This window comes from Hyposmocoma kahamanoa, unplaced genomic scaffold (assembly GCF_003589595.1).
Source record: "Hyposmocoma kahamanoa isolate Upper Pololo Valley unplaced genomic scaffold, ASM358959v1 169, whole genome shotgun sequence".
NCBI lineage: Eukaryota > Metazoa > Arthropoda > Insecta > Lepidoptera > Cosmopterigidae > Hyposmocoma > Hyposmocoma kahamanoa.
Window position 1 is genome coordinate 1,944,909 of NW_020653611.1, and position 23,953 is coordinate 1,968,861.

Here is a 23,953-nt window from a genome sequence, read left to right on the forward strand (position 1 = left end):
CTTTGTCGGACATTTCGTTTCACCCTATATAACCATTTTAAGTCAATGTACCTGTTATGGTTATTTTATTTTGAAGAAGCGGTAAAGCTACATAAATGGTGCTTAAAATTCTTGTTAAAATCACGTTAGTAAATATATTTCATAGTATTATGATTTTTTTGAGCTGTAATCAGTTTTGTACTTTCTAGCATATAAAAGTCAAATTTAAATTTAAATTTCAATAAAAGTTTAATTTTCTTCAAAACCATGTAAATGTTTTTTTGTTGGAACATTGAAACGCATCACTTGCTAAGCTTCGTTAGGCATGTCCGGCCTGATAGGACTTTCGGACACTGGGTCATGTCTTCTCATGATTAACAACCTTTTTGTTATATAGTTTCCAAGATACAAAAAGCAGCTTTCCTTCTAAACTTGATCCGCTAAACCATTATCGCCAGTTACATGTTTCTTAGCATGGTATGACTTTTTATTCGTCGTCGTGAAGAAAGACTAGTTACAGGTTTCTTACAATGGTGTAACTTTTTATTCTACTTCGTTATTGTTCTTTGTGATAAGGAACCTGTAACTGGCGTTTCTTACCACAATGTGACTTTTCTTCTTCATAAAGAAAGACTAGTTACAGGTTTCTTACGATACGACTTTTTATTCTTCTTCGTGAAGAAAGACTAGTTATAAGTTTCTTATCACGATATAACTTTTTATTATTTTTCGTGGTTAGAAACCCATAAGTAACTAAACCTAGTGATTCTTACCATGACATAACTTTTTAATTTTTAACCGACTTCAAAAAAAGTAGGTTCTCAGTTCGAATGTATGTTTTTTTTGTACGTATGTTACACGATAACTCCGGTATTTATGAACCGATTTTGATGATTCTTTTTTTGTTAGAAAGAGGGTACCTCCAAGCTGGTCCCATTTAATTTTGAAGAAAATCATCCACCTCTAAGGGTGGCTGTTCACGCCTGAAGATTCATTTTTATAAATAGCGCCCAAATTTTATTATAAGGAGCAATTATTTTAATGGTTAATTTTGCTATTCTCCAATTCAAGGCGTTTTTCTCTCTCAATATACCTTGAGTAGTGAAAACCGATTTTTATTATCTCCTGTGGCGAACCAGTGGATGTATCCGGGTTTGCGCACTTTTCGGTAACCGATTTCAATAAAACTTGGCAAATAGATGTAATTCCACGTACTTTTGAGGACGATTTTATTAGTAGATACTCTGTACTGAGATTATCTAGTTATATTTTAATATTTTAAGTACTGCATATCTGATGTTTGTTCCTTCTAAGAATTTGTTGTTATTGTTTAAGTCATTTGTATGCTCCTCTTCATTCATTCTCTTTTTACATCAACCTAGAAGATGTGTCAGGGTCCGACGGAGAGTGTACAACAACTGAAGGCATTGCTCTTTCCATAGGCGGAGTCCTAGATCTTTGCGACGTGGGTGTTCCAGGTCTGACTCTCAATTCCTGTATATCTATGGTTTCCGGGGTTTGGTCAGAGGTGCCGAGCAAGCGGCGTTTCTTCCATGTGACAAAGCCCAGAATGGTAAGGAATACCACTATGGCTACTGCCCCAAATGCGACGCCAGTCGTGGACGCCGTGGACATAGCGTAGAGACCTGATGGAAGCACATTTACCATTAACACTCTTTAAACTTTGTGCACGGGTTCTAGGATTTTCTAGAATAAATTAATGATAATATTCTTTATTGCACTTCACAAATCACAATTCTAATACAGAATAGTTAGAAATGAACTAATTAATGTAAATAGCAATTTCTTACAGGCAACCTTATAAAATTTGGAGATGCAAAGGGGATGCAATATAAAATATCTTCTGTGTTATTTATGTTTATTAATTATATAATGGTGTCCCTAGCGCGCCACTGTGATTTCATCCACCATAAAAAAAATTATAAAATCTATACAAATGGATCTTTGTACCTGATCCTAACCTGACCATAAATAAATAAATAAATAAAAAAGTCCAAAGATACACGATTAAGTCCCTATATAATAATGTGTGAAAATCGTATAAATTTAAAACATTGTAATTATAATAATGTCTCAAACAACCACAACGATTACGTAGACTCAGACCAGTGAATTCACTGTACTTTGAACAGAGCAACAATATGGACTCTGTTACACTGTCTAGTAGGTACCTACACTGCAAAATATAAATACTTATTGATGGTTAATATTGTATACATAGAAAAAAAATGTTTTAATGTTTCATGTAGTGTCATATCACAGGTATATAAACCATACAAACAGTTGCGCAACTTGAGCAGAGCAACGGCGGGGTAGTCGAGGGGAGGCGACGGCGCGGGCCGCATCCTACTATTTATAGAAGTAGTAATTATTACAGTAGCAAATAATGGATACCGCTTTAGCCTTAAGTAGTGTATAACCCATTATCAAACAACTGTTGTTATACTGCTATTATTCTGATGTTGCGATTCTGCTTTTCATGGCAAGCATTATAGAGTAAGTCATCGATACGATATGATGAATGAACCATCACATACAATCACAAAATTGTTTATCATAATCGAAATTATTGACTCAAACGGGAACGCGAATATGTAAACTAGCGACATGTAGCCTGATGTGGCGTATGACGATGCGCCCGCGCACGGCTAAGCTATTTAATTTCATCTCTTTTTTCGTACGTTATATTCTTGTGTTAGACTGATTAGGTTCTCACTTGGATATTTTTCCAGACAAAGTAATTTATTGCACACATTAATCAAATTTCTTTTTAAAAAAATTAGTTTTTGTATGATATTTCGACGGTGACTAAAAAATCACCTGTATGAAAATCTAACACAGAGTGACCATAATGTGTAAAAGAGTAATCCATATAACATTCTGAGACGTTTTTACTTATCTAATGATAAAAAGAAACGATATAGAAAATTCTTAAACGGTTTTCATGAACATCACAAAATATAATGTCTTTTAGTTATAAATATTAAAATATTTCATTTGATAAAAATTTGATAAGATAAAGCTAGGGCATAAAAATTCAATCGTCAGTTTTCTTAACCCACTTTAACATGAGGACCGTCTGGTGCGCGATAGTTGTGTTGGTGGTAGCAGTCGCGATTGGCGCGGATCACTACCATCCAGACGTTAAATTTAACCCCAAACCAACCGACAACAATGCTACAGAACAAAACCCGGACTACTGGAGAAATGAAGCAAAAGAAGGCATCGAAAAACGACTGCGACGATTACAAAATAAGAACATAGCTCGCAATGTGATCATGTTCCTAGGCGACGGTCTCTCCGTGCCCACACTAGCCGCTGCAAGGATTTTAAAAGGACAGCGCGCAAACCACACTGGTGAAGAAACAGAAATGTTTTTCGAAACATTTCCCACTGTCGGTCTGTCCAAAGTAGGTACACAGGCTATGTCTTTATAACGCCATGTGACATTATCATTTGTCAACTTTGCGATTTTATTACCTATAGACATACTGCCTGGATGCTCAAATCGCGGATTCTGCGTGCACAGCCACTGCTTACCTGACTGGAGTAAAGAACAATTATGGCGCTATCGGAGTCACGGGTGCTGTCAAAAGATACGACTGCGAGGCTTCTACGGATCCTTCTACCCATTTGGATTCGATTGCCGCATGGGCTCTTGCTGAAGGAAAAGACGCTGGTAAGTTCTGAATAAAATTACGTGTTATGATTTTTTTTTTTCAGTAAATGAAGATTTGACATTTTTGCGATGTTGGACTGGTGCGCTGAAGACTGCAGTACAATTGCAATATAAGTTATAGACATATCATTCAGGTCAAAGGTCGCAACCATTAATCAATATTTTATATTAAAATCTCGTTCTCTTGTATAGGCATCGTGACAACGACGCGAATTACTCACGCGTCCCCATCTGGAGCATATGCTAGGGTAGCCAACCGAGGCTGGGAAAACGATGGAGCTGTTATCGACAGAGGATTCGATCCTAAAATGTGTCCTGACATCGCTCATCAGCTCATACACACTGACCCTGGAAAACAATTCAAGGTACAACCGTCGAAACTACGATTTAAAATATGTACATAATTAAATTGAAATTGCGAACGATAGTGTTGCAAAGTATGGATTATTTTTACGCCAGGTCATTTTGGGAGGTGGAAGGAGAGAGTTTTTGCCACAAAACTTCACCGATGAAGAAGGTTTCAATGGGCTTAGGAGGGACAATCGAAATCTCATCGAAGAATGGGCAGCTGACAAAGCAGCAAAGAACGTGAATCATCGCTACGTATGGGACCGTTCTCAGTTAATGAATCTGCGTGACAATCCACCGGAATACATACTAGGCTTATTTGAATCCAGTCACATGCAATATCACATGGAACGAAATAGACAAACAGAGCCAACACTAGCAGAACTTACAGAAGTGGCAATTAACTCCTTGAAACGCAATGAAAAAGGCTTCTTTTTGTTTGTAGAAAGTGGTCGTATCGATCACGCACACCACGACAATTATGTGCAACTGTCTCTAGACGAGACTCTGGAATTTGACATTGCGATAAAAAAGGCAGTGGAAATGCTCGGGGAGGAAGATACATTGATGGTGGTAACCGCTGATCACTCGCACGTAATGGCCTTCAACGGATATTCGGTTCGAGGACATGATATCCTGGGTGCAGCTGAAGAATATGGACATGACGATATACCCTTTCAAACTATCTCATACACTAACGGACCCGGGTACCGGAAGCCCGTAAACAACACTAGAGTTGATGTCACAACCGAAGAAAACTACAGTAAGTTCATTTTTTTGCATAGTTAAGTAGATAGCTTTATGTAACGAATATTTTAAGTAAATGTTATTCCTTTAACTGTGAAAATATCATGCGTGTTAAATTTCAGAGGACTTAAGGTGGATGACCCATGCGGAAGTGTACAGGGATATAGAAACTCACGGTGGTGATGATGTAGCGGTATTCGCCACAGGACCCTATCACCACATGTTCACTGGATTATACGAGCAAAGTCAGATTCCCATGATCATGGCGTACGCTGCATGTATCGGGCCAGGCCTGCATGCTTGCAACAGCGCTGTTCTGAACCATCTGCTGTCTTTGCCAATCTACATAATAGCATTCTTTGTATTGTTACGCGGTTTCCAGCATTAAATGAAATGTAAGGTTGTAGTTTATCAGAGTCAAAAGATACTCGCCGTATCCGTTACCGATGGGCTTAATCGTATTACATGGCAATTAAAAAACTAAAACCTTAGAGTTGTCGAAGTCGGAATTAATGTTAATTATGAATAGGATTAAAATAAAGAATATTAACAAAGATTTTTATTATTTATATGTATTTATGAAAGTTTTTTTATGATATTATAAAAGTGACGGGACGGACAATTCGTGCGCCTGATGGTAAGCGACACGCCTGTCCATAGCAGTTGCAGTGCCACTCAGAGCTTTAAATCGTAAAGATCTGACGGGCACTACCACTGCGCCCGTCACCCTGAGACACAAGTTGACAAGTCCCATGTGCCTGTAATTTCACCAGCACCCTTACCCTTCAAACCGGAACGCATTAATACTCCCATTACTGTTTGGCAACAGAAATAGTTAAGGTGGCAGTACCTACTTCCCTGGAAGAACTCTTTCACAAGGAACTCTAGTACTATTACAGTTCTTATTATATAATCAAAAATGTACGTGTCGAAAGATTATATATTTCACAATTTTTTGTTATATATAAATAGATTTGTCACAGACGGCGCTACGACAAAAAAGGAAAACTTTCTTACTAAGTGTTCGGTCTTTGTATTAATAATTATAACAAACTAGTGGAGTAATTTCACCAAAAAATAATTGAATCATGGTGGTGGAATCCACACCCTGACATTCCATAAACCCTAATTAGTAAGTATAATTATATTATTTAACTATTTTTGTTATTCAATTAAAAGTCGTTTGTATTGTGCAGTCCTTAGAATAATAACGCATAGAATGATAGTTTCATGTCGAAGGAACTGTCACAAGTGAGGCAAAAATCAAATTCATGTAGGCTAGTTTTAGTAGTAGGTTAATTTTCGGTTTTAGTGAATATTTATATAAAAATACAAGTTGAAAAATACAAGTTCCTTGTGGAATGTGATGTTAGTATCTATTTTATGTTTGTCTGACGCATTTTTACACTCATTTACCGCACATTTCGTCATTTTTAGCTAAAATTCTTGATCTGTTCGCGGTGCAAGTTGACCTTGAGCACTGAAGGCCCGCCCGCTCGTGTAGGCCCTTTGAGCGCGCTTCAATTTGCCTCACTTAGCGTGTGCGGACTAGGTTTCTATGCGTTATTATTCTAAGGTGCAATGTAACTGTATATACAGTTTAGCTAAGAAAATTGTACTTCTATTTAATACTAAAATTAATAAAAAGAATAAAATGTGCACTGCAAAGGTTTATAATAAACAATTGTAGGTCATTCTTTTGCAAAGCGCTAATTTGTTGTTGTATTTACCAGTTAAGTTAAGTGTGATAAAGGTTTTAAATCAATATACAAACGTACCCATTTGGTAAGATTACACATAGGTAGTAATATCTATATATTTTATCAATTGCAACGTAAAAGTTGATTTAATAATGTTATTACCGCTTTCAGAGAGCAAATAAATTTGTTATCTAAGTATTAGTACTTAGACTTATAATAATGACATAATCCTGAATTTCCATATTCTTATATATCATCGAGTATATAACCAAAAATAGAGACGAAATGTCATTTAATTTGTTTGAAAACTATTCTGTCATATCATTACTGTGACAACTGCGCTCCGATTGGCTAGCCCGAGTTCGAAACAATTGACGGCTGTCGTCAACTGTTTCACTTCAAATCGACCAGTTAACTTGAGCTTTGCTATAATGGACGAAAATTGCTAAATTACATATTGAATATTTAATTACCGATGAAATGTGATTCCGTTTGTTTTGTAATTAGATGTTTTGCTGTTTCTCCCACCCCACCGAATAGAACAGCACGGCATTATTAGAGATATTGTCTTTATTACAATAAATACAGAATATTTTTTGGAATGTACGGAGACGTACACACAGGTCAGCAGTTGGCCTGTCTATATTTCAGTGCAAACAGTTGATATTTATAAGAGCTGTATCGCTAATGTGTTACCAGGAATATATGGCCCTTATTGCGTCTCTATTTCTGGTTATATACTCTATGTTATGTATATATATAGGTTATTTATAAAATTCTAACCACCTCACTGGACTATGTTACTAACGTCATTACCGACTACTTTTGTTCTATAACTTTTAATGATTCAACACAATATCATATAAAAATGAAAAAACTAATTTTTTTGTCATAGTCCCGCACTAGGGAAACTACAAACAGACAACAACAAATTACATACTAACTTACGAGAGAAATAAATGTAGGCCATACATATATTTCTCCCGGCCTGGGAATCGAACCCAGGACCTTTGCGTGGCAATCCGGCATGATAACCGTTCGGCTACGGAGGCAGTTAAGTCACTATACGCATTGACCAACCAATCAATGACTATACGGCGATAAATTTGTGCGGTAACAAAAGAAATCGTCGAAGAGAACGCTTACGCTTGCACATTTCAACTTATATACCACATACAGATCTAAAAAGGGTCAGATAGTACAACAAAACCTAAAAATAAAATATTTTTGGTGAACTTATTACTTTGTGTAAAATGTCATGGAGCAATAGCATATTTTTATCGAGGGTCTAAAACGAGCCAATATATACTCGAGGTGGTAGGTGTCTATTAATCCTGAGGTGAAAAACTTACTTTTCACTTCGATAGCGAGAAAAAATAACCAATTAAGCACGAAAAATGATCTAAGTACTGCGACGCGTCACTTAAAAGGTCCATACACAAACGCACTAACGCGGGAAAATAATATGGCACCACCATCTATGCGGAATAGGCACGGAACTAAAACCGAACGTTGTCTTTTTAGTACAAACTAAAGCAAGCACTGACTGAGATTGCCTAGATCACTCGAAGTAAATTAAAAAACTGCGTACTTTTTACTCCAGGATTAAATGTGGTTTAAATTATGCCCGCCACGCAAGGTTATAATGGCGTAAGACTTTCAGAACATGAAAAGCGAAAAAGTTGTAACTTATGATGGTACTAATTTGGTCTCTCGAGGTTGTTAACATTTTACAAACAACCCAGTTATGTTATATGTTACTACGATGAATACATTCTTCATAATAGTTCCTGCATTACATTAATTCAACCAATGCGTGCTGTAAACGCTGCACAGATTTTGATTACATTTCACAAAGAATACATCTACTCCTTAATGTGCCGATTCTCAACGAAAGTTGGCGACCATCATGGCTATTCTCATTTTTGAAGCTGCCGCACGAAAGAGGGAACGTGTGCTAAGGTGGAACCAGTGTCCCAGGTTCTTCAAGCACGAGGTTATCTTTCTGCCTCGACTACGCTTTCCTTGTATTTTTCCCTGCATTATTAGTTGAAGAATCCGGTATCTATTGCCCCTCATTACAAAATACTGCAGCTTCCTTTCCTTTACAATTCGGAGTATTTTTAACGTTTTTCTCATTCGACGAAGAACCTCAACATTGGTGACCTTTTGTACCCACGATATGCCAAGCACACGTCTGTACAGCCACATCTCTAAGGATTCCAGTTTTGAGCATAATCCTGGAGTCAAGGTCCAACACTCCATACCGAACAGCAAGACACTGAAGACATCACAGCAGTCCAAATAATGTAAGCCAGCACCTTTACTCTTCAAAACCCAAACGCAATAACGCACATTACTGCTTGGCGGCAGAAATAGGTAAGGTGCCAATACTTCCCTGAACTAACTCTTTCACAAGAACCAATACTTCTCAATCAATGTAATATAAATATTTTTCACCGCCAAACATAAATAAACAATGAGATAAGGTAAGTACCTACTACTACTACATTTCATGCCACTTGGATAAAAACAAACCTATGCGATAATTGTCTCATAATTCTTTGAATAAAGGTAATAACGAGCATAAAGTGTTAATCCACAGTAGGCACAACAAAAAAAACATGGATACAAGGCTCCACACTTTTACTTATCTACCAATATCTACTGGGCAATAAAGATAATTTGGAAAAATATTGCTGTTGATAATATTATTATTAATCTGATAACAATACTTGGACAATAACGGCACAGAGATCGTGTATTTTACTTTCCTCGTTAACATGAGGACCGATTGGTGCGCAATATTAGCCGTGGTGGTAGCAGCCGTTGCAGTCCGTGCTAACCACTACCACCCGGAACTTAAATTCAATAACAAAGCAACCCCCAACAATGCTGCAGAACAAACACCTGACTACTGGAGAAATGAAGCAAAAGAAGGCATCGAAAAACGATTGCGCCGATTACAAAACAATAACATAGCTCGCAATGTCATCATGTTCCTAGGCGACGGTCTTTCCGTGCCCACGCTAGCCGCTGCTAGGATTTTAAAAGGACAGCGCGCAAACCGAACTGGTGAAGAAACAGAAATGTTTTTCGAATCATTTCCCACTGTCGGTCTGTCCAAGGTATGTACATAGAACATAATGTTTAATCTTGAAAGTTTCAGTGAAAGAGAATAAGGAGAGGTGCATGTCAAAACAAAATGTTGTTAATTGCCTAGAGGACGGAAAAAAATAAAGAAAGTTAATGGTAACGGAATTTATACAAATCTAACATTTGAAATGCCAGTCATAGCAGAACATAATGCTACATTTGGAATTTCAATGTCCATAGACATACTGCCTAGATGCTCAAATCGCTGATTCTGCATGCACAGCCACCGCATACTTAACTGGCGTGAAGAACAATTATGGTACTACTGGAGTAACGGGTGCAGTGAAAAGATACGACTGCGAGGCTTCTACGGATCCTTCCACCCATTTGGATTCGATTGCCGCATGGGCTCTTGCAGAAGGGAAAGACGCAGGTAAGTTTCTGTCTATCCGAAATAATTATTTATTTATTAAGGTAGCTTGGAAATCATGGTAAAGTCACAATCATCGACCATCGAGAATAAGGACAGCAACTCTTATTCGATATTTATATGCCAAATTCGCGTTCCCCAACTCAGGTATCGTGACGACAACACGAATTACGCACGCGTCCCCGTCTGGTGCATATGCTAGGATAGCCGACCGAGATTGGGAAAACGACGGAAAAGTTATCGACAAAAAATTTGATCCTAAAGTGTGTCCTGACATCGCTTATCAGCTCATACACACTGAGCCAGGAAAACAGTTCAAGGTATATGCAATGAAACTATGGTTTAAAATACGAAATGAAATTGAAATTACGCAAGATCGATAATATTACAAGTCTTTTTATGTCAGGTAATTTTGGGAGGTGGAAGGAGAGAGTTTTTGCCAGAGAACTTCACCGATGAGGAAGGTTCCAATGGGCTTAGGAGGGACAATCGAAATCTCATCGAAGAATGGGCAGCTGACAAAGCAGCACAGAACGTGATTCATCGCTACGTATGGAACCGTTCTCAGTTAATGAGTCTGCGTGACAATCCACCGGAATACATACTAGGCTTATTTGAATCCAGTCACATGCATTATCACATGGAACGAAATAGACAAACAGAGCCAACACTAGCAGAACTTACAGAAGTCGCAATTAACTCCTTGAGACGCAATGAAAAGGGTTTTTTTTTGTTTGTAGAAAGTGGTCGTATCGATCACGCACATCACGACAATTATGTACAACTGTCTCTAGACGAGACTCTGGAATTTGACATTGCGATAAAAAAGGCAGTGGAAATGCTCGGGGAGGAAGATACATTGATGGTGGTAACCGCTGATCACTCACACGTTATGGCCTTTAACGGATATTCGGTTCGAGGACATGATATCCTGGGTGCAGCGGAAGAATATGGACATGACAATATACCCTTTCAAACTATCTCATACACTAACGGACCCGGGTACCGGAAGCCAGTAAACAACACTAGAGTTGATGTCACAACCGAAGAAAACTACAGTAAGTTCTTTTTTTTGCGTATTTAAGTAGATAGCTTTATGTAACGAATATTTTAAGTAAATGTTATTCCTTTGACTGTGAAAATATCATGCGTGTTAAATTTCAGAGGACCTAAGGTGGATGACCCATGCGGAAGTGTACAGGGACGACGAAACCCACGCTGGTGATGACGTAGCGGTATTCGCCACAGGACCCTATCACCACCTGTTCACTGGACTGTATGAGCAAAGTCAGATTCCCATGATCATGGCGTACGCTGCATGCATCGGTCCCGGACTGCATGCTTGTAGCAGCGCTGTTCTGAACCATCCGCTATCTTTGCCAATCTACATAATTATTTTTCTTTATATTGTTCCGCGTTATATGTTGTAGGGACCTATGTATAAGTTCGTAATCGGATAATGTTGAACGACTTATAGTAATCGATGTCGAAAATGATGCGACACATCGATATTTATGGAAGTACTGATATCAAATCAATAACAAACAAAAAGACCGGTTAATTGTTTACAAAATGTAAGTAATTGTTGATCATGACGTTTGATTTAGTTAGTTGCTAGTTTCCTACGAATGTTAATCTATAATCCAACTCAAAAAGATCCTAAGATATTAAACAATTACTGATAAATACAATTGATAAGCTGTTTACTATTTTCCTTTTGGTAACAGTTTGTTATTTGAGATACTGTTACTAGATATGAATACTGACGAGTATTTTGGCAATAACTTTTTAATCATACTTGCTCGTGTAACGTGAGCCACATATAATGTGAGCCAATCTTTGCAGTATTTTTATCATACGGCTCTCGATAGTTACTTTTCTTTTAACACGGACAAACAGCTGGCTCGGCCACCGCCGTTTTCTTACGCCGCGAGCCCAAAAGCAGTGGACTTTTTGGTTTTATTTATTAAAAATAATATAAAAAACAGTCGGCTTTATTTTATTTACCATAAATGATACCTCATAGAAACCACGGCATACATAACTGTAAACTGTCGCGTTGCGTTATACTAACATTTTAAAATAGGAAGAAACGACGAGATAGTAGCTAGGTTTGCTAATACCTATTAAAATGTCTACGTGCCCTATCGTCCACCTCATCGTTACTTTCCATTGGGTGAGTTAGAGGTCAATTAATGCGTCAAATGGTCAAAATTTATTTATTTTCATCATTGACATACAAATAAATGGACGACGGGTCTAATACAAAAACCACGAAAAAAATGTCCCAAGTCAACCTATTCGAAATTTAAATTGTAATGTCATCGCAGTATCGCGCTGTCAGTAGAACAAATGAAGACTAAAGCGGAGTGTCGCGCTCTGTATACGATTTTAGCGCCTTACAAGTGCGGACACTTTTTAGCGCGGACCCGACGTCCATATAATTGTACGTCAATGATTTTCATAAAATAAATAGATTGTACTACAAGTGCATAAAACGTGCCATTTCACCCGAGTCGTGTCAAAATTGACACGAAAAAAGAGAGACATGAAAAAGGTAATAAAAAAATATTTTTTTTAACGGATATTTTTCAATAGTCTATGATATTAAGCTGAAAAGAACAGATACTACTATGCTCACTGGATACTACACTTTGATCTGACTATTTTTCCAATATTTTCACATTTGACATTGACACCTGTCAAAAGTTGAAGGTACTGGGTATTTCTAAACGTAGAACATATGAGACTTCGAAACAAGTTCTTTCCCATTTCTCACATTTTTCTTATTTTTCGGGAATTTAATGTTCTGACTGTTTGTCGGTACATGATATAAAATTGTATATCGCCACTTTAATGACCAAAACAGCTCTCCCTCTTTTCACCTAAAGATAACTGGGAAGTTGCAATTGCTTGAAGAAATGGCGGTTCCTATGATTTCTAACACCGCTTATGTTTTCAGCAAAATGTCATAAATTCATCATCAACAAACCTTCAACATGAAGCTTGATAACATCAGTATATTCTTTGCCGTCGTCGAGTCCGACACCACATGTCCAATCACCAACGTCCGTGTACTTGACCTTGCGTATGGTGACTGCGCAGTCCCCACGATCCAGGCTCAAGTTTTGCGGATAATAGTACTTGCCCAGAATAGACCTGAAAGTAAAAAATTACGCACATTAGGACCTATGCACACGGCGTGTAGAGGCTCAAAAAGCAGATTATTACGATTGTATCGATTCAAACGCGCGCAAACATCGCGTTGTAAGCAAGAAGCTTGTGTATTTCAATGGAGATTACACTTAGAATTTCGTGTTCAAGACAACTTTTGCTGTGATTTTTTATCCTTTTCATACTTCTTTTTACGTTACTGAGTTATTTCTCTTGAAACTATTTTAAGATATATTTAAAAAGACGCAGTGCGCTAGCTTTGATATATTTTTAGTAAAACTAATCGAAATTAATAATGTCAGTACAAAGTACTAAAAATACCGACCTCAAAAGTCATTCATTCCCTTTTAGGCTTTATTTTACGGACCTCCTATGAGTTCAATGACGTGGCTGTGGCGAAGGTGTTATATAACGCCTACGTACGCAGCAAACTGGAATATGCAGCAATAGTTTGGGATCCTCATGAAGCCAAATACTCTATTATGGTTGAACGTGTTCAGCGTAAATATGCACGATGGCTCTATAGACGGCAGTACGGGTATTACCCATACCTGTATCCATCATACTTCGTTGCGGGCATGGTGGGATTAGACACTTTGTCTCGTAGGCGTAAGATGCTTCAACTGGCTCACTACATTGCTGCGTTTCATCATAAGGTGGATAATAACATTATGTCCAAGGTAGACTTGCTGGTACCTGTGCGTGTGCCTTGGGGTGATGAGGGTGCAGTGGCGCCGCGCCGTAGGCCGCGGCTTTTACACAAGCCCGTCACTCGCACGGTACACGCTTCGAACGCGCCTACCGTTCGCGCAATACGCCTGATCGGAGACTTGCTCACTCAATATGACCATATCGATTTATTCGCTGATAGCTTTGCTTTTATTTATAGAGAATTTTGTAAATTTTTAGAATATTAATTTAATTTTTAATTTTATTTTTGATTTAATTTTTTATTTTTGATTTAATTTTTTATTTTTGATTTAACCTAATTTTTATTGACTTTGTATTTTTGACTTGTAAGCGTGTTGGCTATTTAGCTGTAAGTTTACAATGTAAATAAATAAATAAATAAATAAATAAATATAAGATAAAATTTAAGTATCATTAGCATAATATCTACGTAGCACCATGGCTACGGTGCCATATTATGCGCATCCAACATGTTCTTTGCCAGTTTCGTTGGTAACATAAACATAGTGAACGTAAATTACTATATTTTCTTCCGATTGCAGCTACATATAAATTTCCACGTCTAGTAATTATTAAATTTATCAACTATAATTATCAGAGGTAGGTAGTGGGTTAAAACCCAATCAACTCGCCTGGGTTTTTACCCAAATCCCAAAGGGTTTGTGCCCAAAATCGTGGACAGAAACAGAGAATACGAGGTTTGGTATAATTCCGTACTTTTACAAATTTCGATGTAAAAATCTTTTTTAGATGAAAATGAGGCATCTCCACTCAATATCCACCTTTCAATCCTGTGGATTCTCACTACTGAGGATGCTCGTTACGATTCAATTTTTATTAAAAACAAATTCAAATGCATACGATATAACGATATTTTTCTATGCAACTTTCTAGCGAATCGAATCTATAGAAAGGCAAATCGAAACGTCTTGTAAAAATATTAAAATTGAACAAAACTCGATTAACAAAAAATATTCAGTTGTATATAGTTTTTGCCTTCAATTTCGGACGTTAATGGGTTTTAACCCTGGGTATTAACAAAGTGCCGGGTTAAAACCCTAGCGCTTGCCTACCTCTGAAAAGAATTTTAATTCTGAACTACGTACCCACTTTATTGTTGTTTTGATTTCCATGTGAACTACATAGAGTTGCGAAGCTATAAGTACATTTTGTAATAACATTCACTCAACGATATATCAAGGAAATTAACAAAAATATTACCGAAATAAAGTGTAGTATCCATCTCTATATACATCCAAGTGCAAATAATATTTCTTAACTAAATATAATTGAGGTTATCTGCGCAAAAGTTATGCAACTCACGTTTTTATTTGGATATTATTTTCATGTACAAAAAAATTAAAATAATTATTCATACAAAGATGGATCACTAAGCAAAACTTCCTTCGATCCGCAAAGATCTTCAAGAAGCACACAAAAAAATTGGTAAGGTCTGCTAGTTCGTAGTTTAATTGGGAGAGCGTCAGGCACGATACACTGAAGGCGCTGTTTCGAATCCAGCTGGATCAAAGGAATATTTCTTAGTGTTTGATCTTTGTACATTATAAAAAACTAGTGGATTAGTTTCACAAAAATTATTGAACATATATATATATATAGTATATACCTATAGTAATAAAACATTGTAATATTCAATATTAAAAATGTTGTAATTAAATCTTTTTTATACATGAAAACAGTTTCCAAATAATGTGTTGGTCAAGTTACAGGCACATGGGACTTGTCAGCTTATATCTCAGGGCGACAGGCGCAGTGGCACTACCCCCCAGAACTTTGCTCTTGAGTGGCGCAACTGTTATGGACAGGCCTGTAGCTTTCCATCAGGCACACGACTTGTTCGTCCCGTCACATGATATTATACAGTGTATTGATTTGTATTTTCGCCATATTTAAGAAATTAATAGTCGAACTAATGCTAAATCATCTAAAAATATAAAAGAAATATTCTGTTCAATATTCTGACTAATTGTAGGTATTAGTAAAGTTTTGAAAAATTGTCTCAAGTCGTATGCACCACGCAAGGGCAGTGATCCCGCCACCCGCGTCACCGAGCGATATATAATTTTCCGTAGAATAATAACGCATAGAATGATAGTTTCATATCAAACGCACTGTCACAAGTGAGGCAAAAATCAAATTCATGTAGGCTAGTTTTAGTAGTAGGTTAATTTTCGGTTTTAGTGAATATTTATATAAAAATACAAGTTGAAACGCGTTACTTCCTTGTGGAATGTGATGTTAGTATCTATTTTATGTTTCTCTGACTTATTTTTACAATCATTTACCGCACATTTCGTCATTTTTAGCTAAAATTCTTGAGCTGTTCGCGGTGCAAGTTGACCTTGAGCACTGACGGCCCGCCCGCTCGTGTGGGCCCATTGGGCGCGCTTTAATTTGCCTCACTTAGCGTGAGCGGACTAGGTTTCTATGCGTTATTATTCTAAGTAATTTTCCTCGATCGCTTATTTACCTTTTTTTAAATATGATTATGTACTAGTATTGTTATAATTTACTACTTATATGTATTAATTAGAAAAGTTAACTGAAAAAAGATTTTTGTAACTTAAATTTGGTACTTACCAACTTTAAGTTACATGAAAGTATTGCTAGAAGTAGGTACCTAGGTCCACAGCTGGTGGCTAGCGCCATACCGGAGCCACCACCAGCTATGCAGAGATTCGCACGTGAGTTTCGTTACAACATTAGGCTCCACAACTATGAAAACAGGAACTTCGATACTCGCATCTTCCGCGTAAACTAAACGTTTCACAGCATGCCATAAGAATAATAATGTAATATAACGCACACACTCAACATAGCCCCGCACAAGGGAAACCCTGTGTCGCGAGTGCCGTGGACACACCCAAATTCACGAGATAAATAAATGTAAGCCATACAAATATTTCTCCCGGCCCAGGAATCGAACCTGGGACCTCTGCGTGACAGTTCGGCATGGTAACCGGTCGGCCACGGAGGCCGTTAAAGAATAGAAACGCATTACAGCTCACACTCTAGCTAGTCGGGGTAAAGACCCCGACTCCCTAGCTATCTACCCCGACAACATATAATAATGCTGTACTCTAGTACCATTAAAAGTAATATTGCAGAAAAAAATTAAGCATGGGTTACATCACTTTTGCCCTGATAGCCTCAATAATTCCGTTGTAAAAATTCCAATGAAACTTACTGTGACGGCTTAACAGCTGAATTGATACTAAACGGGGTTCCATTGGGTGGTTCAAATCGACAATATCTTAGTGGTATTTTTTCTTTAGTAGTCACACAAGATAACGTTATCTCTTTCCCATGGACAGCAGTGACCCTCGGCGACTGCGCAGCTACTTGATCCACAACCCTGATTACAATTCTCTGACTGACCTCCTCGCCTATACTCCGTTTTCCAATATGACATCTCCATTCACCGCTGTCTTTCATCGTAACTTTAACTCGAAGGTTGCATAAGCCGTTTTCCAAGCTGGGACCTGAAAATCTTCAAAGAATACCGACAAGTTAACGCCCATCACTCGATCAACATGTTACACTTGTGAGACATAATTTTAAATCATCTCAGTTTGGTGTTCTGCTAAAAGTAAAAAAAAGAGCTACGTGATATTACTCCAATACTTAGTTTGTTATAACCATTGACTTACAATTATACGGACGTCGGGTCCGCGCTAAAAAGTGTCCGAACTTATAGGGCGTTAAAATCGTATACAGAGCGTCATTCACGCTTTAGTCTTCGTTTGTTCGACTGACAGCGAAGCAAGCAAAATTAGACAGTACTGCGATGACATTACAATTTAAATTCAACGTTTTAGCTTTTTCATATTCCTTTACATGTCACTACGTTTAAATAAGTAGGTTGACTTGGGACATTTTTTCGTGGTTTTTGTATTAGACCCGTCGTCCATTTATTTGTATAAGTCAATGGTTATAACTACGAATTTTTCTATGTGCAAGCACATAGAAAAATTGAGAACCGTATTCCGTTACCAGTGAAACTTTTTTCTACGCGGTTGTATTATTCAGAGGAATTTAAATGTTGTTGCCTAGTAAATGGAATTCAGATTCGCCAATAAACTATTTAATATCAAACGCACATTTTAACTATTCTTTTTATCACAAAAACCTAACAAATATTTAAACACATTTATTTCCGAATGTAGAATAAGCTACTTATGCCTTTCTTTCGAAAGCAGTATTAAGCTGGCTTCCTTCAAGTATGTACAATAATTACTTCATAAACAACACGAAAATGGCACCACTGACTGTAATATAGCGTGCTTTAGTTCTATTTTTATAATTTTCTAGTAACTTAAAAGAGAAAATAAAGATTTAAAGAAAATACCTAATTAAAATACAATCTAACGTAAGTTACTGTACAAAATATGGTTTTGTGTATATTTAATAAATGAAGTACTAGATATCAAAAATATATTTTAACTATCCCTTTAAAAAAAAACAGAAAACTTTTAAACTCATTTATCCTTGTACCATACAACTCTTGAGAATTCTCTTTGAAAATGGAAATTCTTTTCACGTGAGCCATTGACAGTTATTATTACATAAAAACCATCATATACAGAGATAAACAGAATAAGATGAACGGATCACTTCCAAGGATTTTTGTCAGCAATGTAAGAGAACTTGTGTAATAGTCTTTTGTATAGAGGTTTTGTTTTACGATTATTTTAACCTCGTAAAATTTTTAAGTGTGATGTAGGTACCAAATGTAAAAGCGTAAGTACAAAAATATACACCCTGTGTGTGTGATCAACACTCTCCACCAATACGAATGAAATATCCCTAAAAATGATCTTTTTTTATAATATTAAGCGACGCGACGAACCACTGCCACTGCCACTCAAGAGCTTTAAATCGCAAAGATCTTAGGGCACTGCCACTGCGCCCGTCACACTGAGCCACAAGTTGACAAGTTCCATGTGCCTGTAATGTCACCAGAAACCTTACCCTTCAAAACCGGAACGCAGAATGCTCACGTTACTGCTTGCCAGCAAAAATAGGTAAAGTGGCAGTGGCAGAAGAACTCTTTCACAAGAAACTCTACTGCTACTTCTTTGATTTTTAGGTGTCCGCTAGTTTTTTTTACATTTGCAAGAAAGACCGAATTTTTTAATAACAAAATAAGAATCGAAAAATTGTCTCTCATGCGGTTGCACAGATGGACAAGCGTCCGGGCAGTAAAATTTTTATCATAAATAGAAATTTTACTATAGAATTGCGATATATTTTGAAAATCGTAACCCTAGCCTACAAAATCCGGACAGATGGTAAAAATCCGGACGAATGGCTACCCTATATACAAAGAACTCTACAGCTACTGTATTTTCCGTTATTCTCCAAACAGCCGTATCCCTAACATTACAAATGCGCCGCCCCGGCCGTAGAACATAGTGCCGCATGTAGGTTCTGTAAGAGGCTTTTTTCAAACTGACGTGTATTGCGTTTTTCTGTAAAACGAACCTAATATATCCTTAAAATAAATGAAAAAAGCAGAAGTCGCCTTGTTTTTAATCAAGCTCTCACTATAAATGCACTAGCTTTTATTATCACGAATTTAGTCATTGATGGCCAATTTTATTACCTACCTAATAATGAATATAATTGAAATTAAAACATATCATTGTTTCAGAGGTAAATAAACAGCATTTAAAACCGATACTAGGTACTACTCGTTCAGCAAGGCCAATTTCCCCGAGAATAATGAGCAAGAAACTCCACACAGATGGCGCCACGGCAAGAAAGTCGTTAAAAACAAAGATCTGCAACAATAACATAGACAAATTCGTAAAGTAAATTACAGGCACACGGAACTTGGCAACTTATGTCTCAGGGTGAATGACGGGTGCAGTGGGAGTGCTGCAGTGCCCCTCAGATCTTTGCGATTTAAAGCTCCGAGTGGCCCTGTTATGGACAGCAACTGTTATGGACAGGCTTGTAGCTTACCATCAGGCGCACAACTTCTTCGTATCGTTATTGATATTTTAATTTATATTATTTACAATTTCAAAAAATCCTAAATCCTTTGTCATCAGAATACGTACAAGCAACAACCTTTATTAGTTTATAATTCACTATAGTTTTAGAAGTTGTAACTTATAAAACGGATTCCATATTAAGACTGCGTATTTCAATATAAGTCGTAACAAGGTGCGATATAGATATAAATACATGTCGTGTTTTTTAAAAACTTTAGTAGTGCGGGATATGAAATCAAATAATTTAAAACCATTAGTAGTGATGTAGTCAATGTGTAAACTAAGTGTGAGTTTAGAATCTAAAAAAACACCGAGGTCTCTGATACTGTCTACTTTCTGTAAATTTACATTATTAATTGAATAGACATACTTAACTGGTATAAGTTTTTTGGTAAATGTAATAGTTTTACATTTCAAGAAACTAAGCTGTAGTTTATTACGAACACAATAGCTATGTAAAGATTCCAAATCCTTTTGAAAAACTTGCAATCATCTTCACAACTGATTTCTTTAAATATTTTTAGATCATCTGCGTAAATAATGGAGTTTGAGTAACAGATACACTATATCACATCATTTATATATAAAACAAATAAAAATGGTCCCAATATCGAGGCTTGCGGCACGCCAGATGATACAACGAAGAGATTCGACTCATAACCATTTACCACGATTTTTTGTTGCCTATTACTAACGTACAATGCGAACCATCTAGCAAACATCCCTTGATGCTATTGTATAGTAATTTTTCCAGAAGTATTAAGTGGTCAACTTTGTCAAACGCTTTTTTTAAATTAGTATAAACTGCGTCTACTTGTGAACCACTATCTAAGGTTTCAAACAAAAATGTACTGTATAGAGCAAGGTTACTAATTGTTGAAAGATTCTTTACAAATCCATGCTGGTTCGGTATAATGTGCCTGCCGATAAGTGGATACAAGGATTTATGCACTAAACTTTCAAACACTTCACAAAATTGACAAAATGGAAATCGGACGATAATTGCTTGATATAAATCAGATCTTTTACCCTCTTTAAATTCTGGAGTGATATTCGCAACTTTCCAGACAGTAGGAAACACACCTAGGTCAAGACTCTTATTCATTAAAATTAAAATTAAAAATTTATTTATTTCTCAATTTGGTTCAACAATGGTAGATCAGGTCCTCCCTTTAAGCAAATGTATGCTTGTGTTGGGAAAGCCTTGTAACTAAGCTTAAAACTGAGAATTTACAACAAAGTTACATCAGTGGGTTAGTTTTAAGATACAATGATATTTAAAATGGAAATTTTAAAAATGAAAAAGAAAAAAAATTAAAAATTAATAAAAATTAAATGAAAATTGTTCAGTATGTAATGTGTATAAACTTGTGTGTGTGTCTCTGTGTGTGTGTGTGTGTGTGTGTGTGTGTGTGTGTGTGAGAGAGAGAGAGAGAGAGAGAGAGAATGTGTGTGAGTGTGAGTGCGCGCGCGTGCGTGCGTGAAAACATGATGATTTCAAAACTTTTTCGCTAATTCAATCAAAAATTCATCAAGGATTCCATACATATATCTATAAAAAATATGCACAGCTGAGTCTACACTTTCGTACTCTAGAATTTACATCCAATCAATAGATAAAATCTTTTTATTAATTAAACTATAGTCTGCCCTTTCAAATAAATACTTAGTACGGGGAGACTTCTGTAAACCCGTGTCAGAGCATTTCACTAAGTAACTAAGTATAGCTGGATGATGTTGATCTAACGGTAGTAATGGGCTACCATCACTATTTATTAAAATATTGTCATTGCAGAGTAAAAGGTCCAGAATTCTATCGTTAGTATTTAAAAATCTATCATATTGCTTTAAGTCTAAGTATGACATAGCATTTTAGAGAGGAGTTGCTATACTTGTAATACTTTAACTGCCTCCGTGAGAGCTATTAGACCGTTGTTCCCAACAAATATCCTTAAGATTGAGTCTCCGACGACATAAACGACAGAAGGCGCCAACTTGCCACACAAGTCACAAAGGTTGTCAAAATAATCGACATATATCGCATTTGCAGAGCTTGGAGGTATATATGTTGCTACTATTAATAACTGATCAGTAGAAACACAGGTGGGTGGTGCGCACCCGCCAATCTACTCTCACTCGCACCGCACCGCGGACACACATAGGTCTCGATTCACGGCGATTAAACAGCCGCCACCACTTAACTTCGATGTGGTGTTAAGATCCCTATCGCATCTAAAAACGTTATACCTATCATCTATAAATTCACTGTTCAAAATGTCCAGAAATCTTATTACAAAAGCATAATACATGATGTCCTCCTTGTTATAACTAACGCATTTTGTACCTAATTTTCCAGTTATTGGCACTCAATTTTTTATTTGATTTTTAAAATAACAGTTTCGCTGATAGAAATACCCCAAATAATAACCTAACCTCCGGTTAAAAAAAAACGACCTCAAAAGTCATTCATCCCCTAGTTTGCAACCCTTAAAAGTGGAATATTTTCTTGAAATTGAAATGGGACCACAACTGAGGTACTTTCTTTCCAACTAAAAAGAATCATCAAAATTGATTCACAAATGGCGAAGTTATATGGCGTAACATACTTACAAAAAAAATTGACAGACGAATTGAGAACCTTCTCCTTTTTTTGAAGTCGGTTAAAAATGTCGAGAAACCTACGTTAGTTAACACAAGGAGAGTAGCTTTTCCCCTCAAATGATTTTGTGAAGACGGCTGACACGCACGGCCTGTTAGTTATATGAAGTATAATATCTTGCAAAGTACTCGTATACTTACGAATATCTCTTTCCACTAGGATGCACGAAACCACAATATGCCATGGGCATCTCCGTTTTGCACACGATTGTCACATCTTCATTTTCTAATGCCAATACGACACGCAGATCTTCGTTCAATTCGAAATTTCTGTACGCTGTTCAAAATTGACACTTTATTATTAAGATGTAACTTATTAAACTACTTGAAGTAAACATAACAAATTAGTTTTAATTGCGTATTTTAGAAAAAAGAATCAAGTTCTCAACAAAAACAAAAATCAAATAAATAAAATACCATAAACTTTAGTTGAAACAAACAATAAGCTAAAAATAATAAAAAACAACGCGGTGTCAGTTTTCATTGTATTAAAATAAGAAGAACACTTGCGGCGTTAACTAAAGATATTCTGACACTACCCTCCTTGCGTTCGATATAAGCCCGTGATAGGTCAAACTACAATAACGGGTGCACATTGTGATAACAAAATGTTTACAAGTCAAGGGTTATTAGATGTTGTATAAGTCATTAAATATATTAATTAGTTGTTAACGCTTATCAATATAAATAAAAATTATCTAAGCACACGGCAGTGTGCCACAGTTCCCAAAAAATTACATTTCGCCGGCTAAATTCGTACTTTCAAAATGCGATCTATAGAGTAGGTACAAAAACAGAATTACAATAAATTTTATTATTATAAATTTATTTTGTAACTGAAAAAGAGTGTAGAATGTGTATTTTAATTGCTCGATATTACGCATAAAAAAGTTAAAAAGTTAAGTTGTCAAATTTAGCCGAGGCGCGACGGTTTGTTAATAAATATTGCGTAAACTGTAGGTACGTCCCATTGCACTGCACGTACTTTTTCAAGGGAGGGAGAAGCGAGGCTGAAAAAAAAAACCCGTGATACCGTAACAAATATTAAGCATGTTGATAAAATTATCTCCGTATAAAAAATATGTTATTAAAAAACAAAAAGTTGGAAAGACTGTAAAGGGAGTCGAATTCTCCGAATTCTCTTTAGATTACCTATTGTTGGGTCGAAATCCAACATTCTGGCCACCTAATATAAACTTGACAGGTTTCAGTGATGTGTCACATTCATTAAAAATAAAGTACATAACGACGAACCCTACGTGTAACAACGTAAATGTAAAATAACAAAACAATTAATTCGGAGAAGCGTAGATTCTCACATCTCTGTCACTACAACACACAATCACTCACACACTCAGACACACACTCACTCACGCACTCAGACACACTCACTCACTCACTCACGCGCTCA

At 36.6% G+C, this 23,953-nt stretch overlaps 3 protein-coding genes across 3 annotated transcripts; 2 read left to right on the top strand and 1 right to left on the bottom strand.

The window, feature by feature from the left end:
- Nucleotides 1-1,151: 1,151 nt before the first annotated feature.
- LOC113225683 lies at nucleotides 1,152-23,081 on the bottom strand. Its single transcript, XM_026458063.1, has 5 exons — nucleotides 22,960-23,081; nucleotides 22,684-22,819; nucleotides 17,073-17,375; nucleotides 12,993-13,159; nucleotides 1,152-1,625 (listed from the first exon to the last, which is right to left on the bottom strand). The coding sequence occupies exons 1-5, from the start codon at nucleotides 23,024-23,026 to the stop codon at nucleotides 1,348-1,350; spliced, it is 951 nt and encodes a 316-aa protein (XP_026313848.1). The 5' UTR covers nucleotides 23,027-23,081; the 3' UTR covers nucleotides 1,152-1,347.
- LOC113225682 (membrane-bound alkaline phosphatase-like) lies at nucleotides 3,063-5,333 on the top strand. The gene is made up of 5 exons (XM_026458062.1): nucleotides 3,063-3,410; nucleotides 3,487-3,679; nucleotides 3,872-4,044; nucleotides 4,139-4,790; nucleotides 4,897-5,333. Exons 1-5 carry the CDS (start codon nucleotides 3,069-3,071, stop codon nucleotides 5,160-5,162), a joined length of 1,626 nt encoding a protein of 541 aa, XP_026313847.1. The 5' UTR covers nucleotides 3,063-3,068; the 3' UTR covers nucleotides 5,163-5,333.
- LOC113225680 (membrane-bound alkaline phosphatase-like) lies at nucleotides 9,103-12,147 on the top strand. The gene is made up of 5 exons (XM_026458061.1): nucleotides 9,103-9,602; nucleotides 9,811-10,003; nucleotides 10,148-10,320; nucleotides 10,407-11,058; nucleotides 11,165-12,147. The coding sequence occupies exons 1-5, from the start codon at nucleotides 9,258-9,260 to the stop codon at nucleotides 11,428-11,430; spliced, it is 1,629 nt and encodes a 542-aa protein (XP_026313846.1). The 5' UTR covers nucleotides 9,103-9,257; the 3' UTR covers nucleotides 11,431-12,147.
- Nucleotides 23,082-23,953: the final 872 nt, after the last annotated feature.